Source organism: Drosophila elegans, unplaced genomic scaffold (assembly GCF_018152505.1).
Source record: "Drosophila elegans isolate 14027-0461.03 unplaced genomic scaffold, ASM1815250v1 contig_814, whole genome shotgun sequence".
NCBI classification, from domain to species: domain Eukaryota; kingdom Metazoa; phylum Arthropoda; class Insecta; order Diptera; family Drosophilidae; genus Drosophila; species Drosophila elegans.
Genome location: NW_024546167.1, coordinates 6,997,237 through 7,007,773, shown reverse-complemented (window position 1 = coordinate 7,007,773; position 10,537 = coordinate 6,997,237). Strand labels below are relative to the sequence as shown.

General features: G+C 39.3%; 1 protein-coding gene across 1 annotated transcript; it reads right to left on the bottom strand.

The window, feature by feature from the left end:
• Positions 1-723: 723 nt before the first annotated feature.
• Positions 724-9,939, bottom strand: LOC108138316. The gene is made up of 6 exons (XM_017260474.2): positions 9,836-9,939; positions 3,402-4,241; positions 2,699-3,068; positions 1,846-2,442; positions 1,342-1,694; positions 724-1,156 (listed from the first exon to the last, which is right to left on the bottom strand). The coding sequence occupies exons 2-6, from the start codon at positions 4,185-4,187 to the stop codon at positions 929-931; spliced, it is 2,334 nt and encodes a 777-aa protein (XP_017115963.1). The 5' UTR covers positions 4,188-4,241; positions 9,836-9,939; the 3' UTR covers positions 724-928.
• Positions 9,940-10,537: the final 598 nt, after the last annotated feature.

Below are 10,537 nucleotides of genomic sequence, written 5' to 3'. Positions count from 1 at the left end.
CCGCCTTGACAAGTGTTGTCGCCAGTTGTTGTCTCTCTGAATTTTGGAGCTGAATTATAAAAATAGAATTTGTTTGTGAAGCTAACCACCACAAACTGTATTACACTTAAAAAAATCTTCTTGTGTAAACATTTCAATGATTTCACGAAACAACTATTGTTTTTGGTCCTATATATGGAATTGCAAATATCCTAATAGTTCCTTTTTCCTGGTCAGATGTTTGAAAATAACTAAATAATAAAATAAGAAAAATATATTTTAAAAAATTTTGGTTAGTAAAAATAAAAACAAATTTTGTTTTTATCAGTTTAGAAGTGCGCCTTTTTTTTCCGAGTGTACTGCAGTCAGCTGGGCTCACACTTATATAGATAATAAACCCCGTAGCATTCAATGCACCACCGAATCGATAACAATGGACTGGTTAATTGAATTGCCCAAACCAAATGGTCTCGGTCTTTTGAATGCGTGGGCAGTGCTGACCAGAGACCAAGGTTGTGTGGAATAATGTCCCGACTTTAATTGTGTCGATTTTATTTGAATTTCGTTGGAGCATTGTCCATATCAGTTTATGGCTTTCGAAAGTACAAAACAAAGGAGATCATAAGTTTTCTGGATTGTTTTAATGCTCCTGACAAGGTTAGCTGGTGAGAAGATAGAAAAGATTGATAGCAAATGAATAAAATTAAGATTACCGAACCATACCATTCTTCACATAAATGCTACTCACGTCTTAAACTTTATTCATTGCTAAAAATACAATTTTCACATACATAACAATAGTTAAACAACTCTAATCACTAAACGACTTAAGCACTAAAAAAGATTTACATATATATAATGTATCATACATATAGCGAGCGAAAGAAAATACAAGTGGAGAGAAATAAGAAAGAGATATAAATAATCATTAGGTACAAGATTCATCACTCTAAGACTTGGGCTTTCGACTTCGATTGGGCATGGTTCTCAACGAACGCCTTGTACTGGCCACCGGAATATTGGTTGTTGCAGTACTTGTTTCTGGTGGTGCTGGAGTACTTGTTGTCGGTGGCTCTGTGGTTGAACTGGTGGAAGTAGTGGAAGTGGGCCGCCTCCCAATTGGACGTTCCCGATAAACGCACATAATTTCATCAGCAGCATCGGGACAATCGATTTGCTAGAAGAAGTTAATAAAATATATTTGTTTTTAAACTCTATTCTGTACCTAACATTTAAAAATAAAAATAAACTTAAAAAAAAGGAATACACAAGCCATATGCCTGGCGATGTTTTATAAATATTTTCTTTCAACTGTTTTAATTAATTAAATTTAAATATAATAATTTTGAAGGACTTCCTTACCTTATCGCATAATTGACTGACTGTGATGCACTTGCCACTCACACAGCGAAGTTCATCAGGAGGACAACCACCTGGAGCTGTCACAACTTCGGTGGGCGTGGGCATTGTCGTGGGTGGATTAATTGTGGTTGAAGTGGTGCTGGTAGTACTAGTGGTGCTAGTGGTGCTGGTGGCTCTATCTCTTTCCCGCTGCTGAGTCAACGCCGAGCTTGGAATCGCACTCGCCGTTCTTGTTGCCGGAGTTGTGGTTGCTGCCATGCTGAACTTAACAGATGTTCGATTTCTCTGCGAATATTTGAATTTTGTCTCGGAATCGCTGGTCATCATTATCTCCTTGCTGTCTCGAAAGTTCACTAAGAAAAAAATGCAAGGTTTAATTTTTATATAAGTGGTCCAAAAAAAATAAAGTTAAAATATTTATATATTTTTAAATATTTGTTATTCTAATTACTCTGCGTCAAAAGAATTTCGTATAATTAGTTATTTGTGGAATTGTTAACTTACCAAAACCTTTGGGACCGCCAACGGGTTCCTCAGCACTCGAATTTACCGGGGGAGCTGGAGCAGCCACCTGATGTATTTGGAACTTGGTTTCCGTGCCCGCATCCTCATCGGTTGCGGCAGTGATATAGGTATATAGCTTATCGTTCGTCTCATTTGGTGATAGAAAACTGGCGTAGGAAAAGACTCTTGGAAAGGCATTCAGTTCGGCCTCATCGAAAGGCGCCAAGTCCCCCGATCCGTAGTCATCGCAGTCTTCCTCATCACTCCCATCGAAACAGTCAAAGTTCAGATCGCAACGCAAGTTTTCTGCGATGCATTTCTCATTCGAGCGACAGCGGAACTCGTCCTGTTCGCAAACCAGACATTGCTCATCCTCATCTTCGCCACCTAGGCAATCCTTGATCTTGTCACACTGCCAGTTTTGGGGAATGCAACTGCCATCATGGCATTGGAACTCATTTCCATAGCAATAATCCCGCCTCCTTGTGGGATCCTCGCATTTGTGGCTCTCATGGGCATCGGGATATAGGCTACAATCGAAGAGTTCGCTCAGGACATCCGAGTTGGCAATCGCTATGGAACAGGACTCTAAAATGGCTAAAAAATTAAATAGAAAATTAACGCATAGGAAATTGATTAAACAAACACAATTTTGGTATTGATTATAATGAGTAATCAGTACTGTTAATAAAAAGAGAAGATATACGGGTAAATTTACATCAAGCAAGTAAGAAAACAAAACTATTCTTACAATAAGGACTTAGTTTTAAAAACGTTTGCTATTTGTGTATAAACAAAGTAAATTTGCATTTTTGGTATATTGAAAAAAGGTCCAAAACTAATTATTTCTTACCCTTGCAGATGCGACGACAGGGCGGCAGCTGTCCGATGTGCAGGGGCCGACACTCTGGTTCCAGGGCGCCACAAACGAATTCCGCCGCCCTCGCCGAGCAGTTGGACCGGATGAGCTCCTCGTAGGCTGCCATGGATGCCGCATCCCGCGGCGCTGTTCCCTCTCGATTGGAGGTCAGATCGTAGTCGAGCACGCCCTGGCACATGGGCAGCATCGTCGACTGACAGCCGCTGTTCGTCGTTGAGGGGGTGGTCAAGGTCATTGCCTGCGTGGGTCGTCCTCCGTTCGCCGAGGGGGGCGGTAGGGTGGGGGACACCCGGGTCAAAGGATGCTCATCGCCAGCAGGAGTCGCCTGGGGTTTGGGCAGTAACTGGAGGGACAGTGGAAAAAGGTGATAATTAGGTGACAAACACATTCCAGATGGTACACAAAATGTTTGCTTGGGTATGGAAAATGAAATATGGAAAATATATTCAGAGTTTCTTTACCAACCCAAAGCGCTGTGAAGAAAATAAAACCTGCACACATTAAAGGGTATGATAACACTCAAGAATTAATTGATATCACATTGAACTTTATATATCATTATCTAAGTGCTTTTTAATTAAATAGAGAAAGTTATATAATAAGCTTAGTTATTATTTGTTTATTAGTTTGATTAAATAAAATATTTATTCTTATTTGAACCTCTTTCATTACTCACGTCTTTGAGCAACTGCAGCATTCTCTTGTCCTGTTCGATGGGCACTCCAAAGCTGTTTTGATGTCCGGAGGTGAATCTAATACTATCCGCCGGCAGCAAGGTGTCATCGTAATCCCCATCACCACCGTCCTCCGGATCGCCGTCCTCCGCAAAATAAGTTTCAGGCAAATCCGTGTTTTCCCCACTCTCATCCACCGCTTTGAGTCGTGTGGTTTCCTGGGGTTCCCTTTCGGTGGTGCTGGTGATTTCCTCATCCCAAGCTTCATTGCTACTCGAACTCGTGGATGTCAAAGTTGCCTCATAGCGACGCTGTAGGAATTTAGCTCTAGCCACACTGACATCGTGAAGCCATAGGCAGTAGGTGATCAGTCCGAAGAACAGCAAAACACTGGCCACAAAAATGATGGGCCATCGCAGATATTTCCACCTGCAGGCGCGTCGAGCATAGCCCAACATCATCCAGGGTGTTGGCTTCTCTGGGCTGTTCAACTTGCCATTCAGATAATAATTAGCCGTCAATGGATACTTATACCGACGAACTTGAAGTTCGGCCAGCGTTTCGGGACTTCCCAGCATTCCAATGTGGTATTTCTGAGTCTCGCTCCAGCACGATTCGCCGGAGGTGCGGGAGTAGTCACTGTGATCTTTCAGAGATCCCTCAATATCATCGTCGATCGTTTGCACCGTGATGTTGAGGCCATGGGGATATTTGGTGGGCTGACGTCTCAATCCGGTGACTGATGAGGTTTCATTCGCAATTACTTCCAGCTGCTTCTGTTCAGCCATTATTACCTGAGCTCACCTTTCGAATGGCCCCTTCCAAATGTCAATTGCCAAATGCTGTAGGAAAAAGAGGTAAAAATGTAAGCAAAAATATGATTGAATATTTTAAAAATTGTAAATGTCTGCTGTAAACAATGAATTTATTTGTTTTTTTTCGGGTTAAGGCTTAAGAATTTATACCAATGAAAAGCCATCCGTATCGTATTATAAATATTTATTTAAATCTACAAATTATTAATAAATCGCTGCACTTGTTTTATATACAATTAAATTTAGTCTGAAAATGTTTATGTTTAGGAGTTAAACCGAAATTTTTTCCATTTTTTCTCAGTGTCCCTTTTGTATTTGCCACCGTTACATAACGCGCGGGTAATTGCTATTGTCTAACCGATTTCCGAGACTCTTCGGCAGATTAGGGCTTTGCTCCTCTCTCCTGGAAAACACAAATTTCCGAAAGGCAATCGAATTGCAGATGAAAATGAAAGTGCCTGTCAATATGCATTTCGGCATTTCCACAATCTGTGGAAAGTTGTCACCCAACCCGAGAGATTGCCGATCTGCAATCTCCTGCTTCAATTAAGCTTCATTAATTCACCTGAAAAAAAAACCGCAGCATCTTCAGCGAATCAAGAAGCAGCTGAAGTTGGTGTAATTTGGTTTGGATTTTCCCAAGCCATCAGCAGCGATAAATAATCTTATGGTCGTACATACGACGAGCATACGTACGAGAAGCCCCAAATGTATTGGCCAATAGTTTAGAAAAATTGAAATGCGAATTGCATTGGGCAAGAGATCGCCAGCAACAAGCCGGCAAGTGGCTGCTTCTGCTGCAGTAACTTCGCATAAAGTTGCAGACACACAAAAGCCAACTGAAAACTTGTTAGCCGGAAAAACGAAGAGCAAGCGAAACAACCGAAACAACGGCAATAATAGTTGGAAATAAGCTGGCGAATCTGACTGACACGAAGAATAGATGCCCTGGGAGCGGTTATTATAAATGGGAATGGACCAATGCAAAGCTTGAAATAGGCAACAGGAAAATGTCAAATAAAATGGTATTTGCTTTGTTTATTTTCGAGCGACAGATGTTTTTACTCAATGGTAATTTCCATGAAATACACAAATTTATATGGCAAATCCGCTCTCGTGTTCACCAAACAATTGAGAAATATTTGTAGACAATATTTACAATTGTAACCTTGTTGAAAATGTTATTTTAAAATTTTTATCAACTACTATGAAGAATAGAGTTGAACGACTCATCGAATCAAATTAAATTTAACATGGACTTGTACAACTTTTCCAAAGTTTATATCTTAGCTTTAAGCAATTTATGAGAGAAGTTAATGGTATAATAATATTTCGTGGGAGGAACATTAAAGCAGCGCAATTCCTTTAAAAATGTATGGGTTCACGGTATATTTCATTGGAGTTACCTTACTTAAGACATCACTCGGTGTTATGTATTCGTGTTTCTACAACTTTATACCCTTTTTCCCTGAATTGGCGTTACGAGGGCGATGATCAAAAGGCGCCTGAGCTTGGCGGCCACAGTTGGCTGAGTGTCGAGTGCTGAAGTGTTTTGTTTTGTACATATTTTTTTTGTTTTGGCTCAGACAACTCCAGTCGGGATTGCTCTTCTTGCTCCAACTGCTGCCCAACTGGTGCTAGTGACCTTTTCACTTTTGTTTTCGTTGCTGCCTGACTGCCTGTGCTTGCTTACAGACAAGTTGCAAAAAAAACCATGTTGCTCAGTTTCCATGCTACCTCAAGTGTTGCGGCTTCTTGTTGGGAAGCGAAAGAGGCGGAGACTACGGCTAAATCTGCAGCAGACAGCAAAATATTCAATCTATAAAATGGTCATATATCTATTTTAGTTGTTAACACAGGTACACAAATTTGTATTTTTAGTCGACCCGTCAATAATTAAAATAAAGTCTAATGATATGTGTAATGTGTAAACCAGTTTTTTACGAGCATGTTTGTTTTTAAAATTCCCCTCATTAACAAGAACCTAATCGTTTCCACTGTAAAATCTTTTAATCGTTTAATTACCAAGTTTGGTAATATTTTTTTCAGTATATACATCTGCTCTGCCGTTCGTTGTTCGATTAATGAGCTGCAGTCCGGCACTCAACTCTCGCCTCTGCAACTCCTCTCAAGTGTGCAAAATCTTTTCGTTTTTGTGGCCAGGTTATTAAGAGTTTTGCTGGCGGCTTTAAAGATTTGGCTAAGGTCAGTTGAATGGAGGAAAATGCTAGCCAAGTAAGCAATCGACAGAAAGGTCATAACAGCAATTGACGTAGTGCTGCGAAGAACCTTGTTTTAGGGTCGAGACTGAGACTTTGATGGGTGTAACCAAAGAGCACGATCACTGAAAATGTCTGCGGTTAATGTGGAGTAGGGGACGTCAATAACGACCGATGAGCATGTCAAGTTGTGTGGGAAATGGGGTAATCTAGGTACAAAGTGAGCACTTTTGGTGGTTAGTAGATCCAAGATCTCCTCTCAATTACAACCTCAGTTTTGTTTCTCGGTCACGCACCTATCTAGATCTTTGGCAACCTGTCTAATTAGTAACTCGAACTGCATTCGATATCTGAGTGGCTGTATCTGCGGCTGAAATGCACTTCCAGGCATTGTTCAATCGTTCGTTTGGCCAACCATTAGAACACCTTTGGGCAATGGCATGCCTCAATGCCCAGTACTGTAGTCGAGACCCCTCTCTAGTGCAATCTTCAATCGGTCGAACATATATGGGTTGCCCAACACTATATAATTTTGTTGTTTAGTTTGAGTTGCTCCGATGTTGGCCATTTCACACGTTGAACGAGAACGAAACTAGCATGCATTGCACTGAGAAAATCGGAACCACTTAGAATTTTTCTAAATATTATTTATTGAACATTTTTGAGCTTTTCAAAGTAACTAGCCATCTTTACTTTCCCAGATACTCTGAGTAGGACTTTAATTAGGACTTAAATTTAACTTTTGGTAAGAGAATAGATACTTATAATAAAATATTTTGACCAACATTTACTAGAATTTATTAAGGCTTTCATAAATATATTTATGCAACTGCTTTTTTCCCAAATCAGAGTTGCTGTCATTTGACTTGCATACGAAAATATAGTAATAATATCAATTAATAAAAGAAAAATATTTTTTCCAATTTTGTTAGCCTGAAGTAGTTAAGTATTTAAATAAATTAAGTAAGACGCCGAATTCAAAAAATCATTCCAAATAATGAATTTTACCGCTCTGAGCTTGCAAGAGTTTTGGATTGGGAAATCAGCTTTTTCCAAGTGCATGGCCCGCATTCCTGGTCAGGTAAATTGCATTGAAACATTGCAGCATCCACTGGCAAATGCCAGCTTATAAGTTAAGTCATTTTGTGACTTGGAGATCTGCAGCAGCAAAACAGCAAATGCAACTGCAACTGCACAGTTCAAAGTTATTTTGTACAAATAAATTGTTTATGCTTTTCGATTTATTTTGCCTCGGCCAGAGTACGTGCCATGCAATGTTTTTTTCCGTGCGAGGTGAGCTGGTGACTCTGACCAGTCCAAGTGCGATTGGAAGTCGGGGCCTGGGCATGAATCTGTTTCTGAATCTGAATCTATATGCGAACCTGAGGCCAGCTGCCTTCCGAAGCAGTTAGCGGGTGGATTATGGCAGTTAGACATTGCGATTATGGCCTTACATGAGCATACAACTTGCTACAGTTCTACCAACTAAATTCTGAGTCATATTTGACGGAGAATAGAAGATCAAGAGGAGCTGGGTGGTTATGAGGTTATGACAACCAGCGAACGGTCGTGTTTGGGTCGAGGTGGACTGGGCTGATTAGATGGCAACAGACTCAATAGATTCCACCGATTCTGTGCGATTAAGCCATCGATCATTGTTGACATTTTGCCAGATCGTGGGTGGATAAAGGCACGTCTGCAGTTTAATTGCCTTTTGATTCATAGATGTTTACAATCTCCCGTTCTTTCAACTGGCTGCTCATTACCGCATAACCAACTTTAATTACTTTTGCATTGTATTACATTCTATGGCTCCTTTTGTTATGCGATCGCGAAAACTGATCAGTCATGGTTTCGCGAATTCTCATTTAATTTATTTACTACCACTTATTGATCATGATCATGGTATTTATTGACTTAACGTCTGATACAAAAAAAATGTTTTATAGCGTATAATTAACCACTGTGTTAATACCTACTCTGTTCGTAATAGTCCTTGGTGTTCATACAACTTTTAGGTTTTGCAACATCTTGGGAAATATCGATCATTATACCAAGTTTACTACCGATATTAAATGTTTAGACAAATTATCGTCAAAGTAAATAAAGATAATAAATGTTGTTAAAGGTATTTCTGACTTTAATGTTCTAAAAGTAAGTATCTTGCTACAAATTACAATTCTAAATCTTTATCTTTCAAACGATCTCGAATATTATAATTTTAAATTGTTTTAAGATGAGTTTGGAAAAACTCTTGTTTTTATACGATAAAAAAAAATATAAAAAAAAAACGAAACACAGAAAACCTCCTTCACCAAGATCATAATCATCTTTAATTTCCTAATGAAATGATGTCAGAAAGCTTCTCCCATCAAAATTATGATAATTTGTTAACTTTGAAATAATCTTAGAAAGGTTATTCTGCCAACATAACATTAATCTTCAACCTCTTATGATCACTCAACCGGGGTATGATCTCAGAACAGTCTGCTCTGCCAACCAAAATCTACTCTAAGCACCTCGAAAGAAGATCTTTGAAAAAGTCTTCGACTTGTCCTAACCACTAATATCTCGTTGATATTTACGCATGTCTAGAAATCATCAATAATTGGATTTATTCTCTTTTGCCTTAAGGCATGAGCTGCATTTAAATCTTTATACTAAATCTGCTTGTCATCGGAGCAATTATTCCATCAATCAGGCCTACAAGAGATCTCAGCATCTGCACAATCATCAAACGACAGACGGTGAATTCTTGTTTGCACTTTGTCTACGTTCCACCTGTTTGCTCATTTGAATAAATTTGTAATTAATGCAGCTACCAGATTTTCGGATTTGTGTTTCACACCAGCAAACACTCATTCGATGATGATGATCGCAGCTCACACGAGAACCGCACTTTTGTCACTTTTCCACGCTTTTCGGATTCACTATGCGGTCGAGATTTTTATTTTTTTGTATTATTTGCAGGGCAACCGCGAATGCTTATGGATATGCGAATGTGAGTGCTCGACATTCATGTTATGTTAATCAATGTTGATTGCAACTTTATTTTTTCGCTTCCATTTTTTTTTCTTTAATTAAAAGTGCAAACTTCAAAATTAATTAAAATGACTTTGATTTGCTTTTCGCATGGCAATTTGGGCTTGTTGCACTGTAATTACTATCGTCTTAATTTGCATAAAAATTTCGTTTGGCAAGTATTTGTCGGGCATTTTTAAGCACGGTAATAATTGTGGGAGGATTCTTTGTTTTTATTTCAGTTTTAATTGTAGCAAGTTTTTATGTTTGGTCAAACACAGTCATTTTTGGGGTTGATCACACATCACTCAACTAATCACAAATAATCATACGCTTTGGCAATAATTGAGGACCATATTTCCCCCAAAAGGAAAAACTCACGCTTTACACTTGCAGTGGATTTTTTGAAGATTTATTGAACCCGCTTTGTTTTTAGCCGCATCCGCGCGATCGGCTGCCAAAAAACCTACTGAAAGATACAACCTCGGCTGAAGAAGCCAAAAATCCAAAGCTTCTCTTTTCGATTCTTCTGAAAGAGTCCAACACGAAGCTCACCTCAGCTCGGCTTGGCTTTCGGTTTCGATTTGATTTCGCTTTCAAGCTCAAACCACGGATCGGGTCTCAAATCGCCGGCAATTCGAGTTTCTCTCTTAAAACCAGCATTGAACACTCTTAAAATGCACTTTACCTCTTGTTTTTCTTTGATTACTTGAAGTCATTGGTTCACTGTGTCGCCTGCTATTTTTTCTTTTATTTTTTTTTACGGCACTGCAGCCAATACTTTAATGCCTCTTAGCAACGTGACGTTTAAGTTATGATGAGATTGTTGTGCCTGACTTTTATGTGGTCGTATGTGTGCGGAATGAAGCGTGCCCAGCGGCTTTAAAGAATGTTTTAATGTTGGAGTTGTGACAAACAAAAAAATTGCCGTTACTGGCTGTCGGTCTTGTGTAGTTTTGCTGGGTTCGTTTGGGTTGAGGTTTCTGCAATTGGCTTATGGAAATTTCGCACATGTGGGTGACAACTTCGACTACGAAGTGTGTTAAGTGGAAACTGCAGATGAGTCATGGAATGCTAAAAAGG

Excerpts from the sequence above, each read along its gene's own strand:
- LOC108138316 (XM_017260474.2), bottom strand. The coding sequence starts at position 4,187 with ATGGCTGAACAGAAGCAGCTGGAAGTAATTGCGAATGAAACCTCATCA. Across the intron at positions 2,443-2,698 it reads CTGTCGTCGCATCTGCAAGG|CCATTTTAGAGTCCTGTTCC; the intron begins GTAAGAAATAAT and ends TTAATTTTTTAG. Across the intron at positions 1,695-1,845 it reads TGGCGGTCCCAAAGGTTTTG|TGAACTTTCGAGACAGCAAG; the intron begins GTAAGTTAACAA and ends TTTTTTTCTTAG.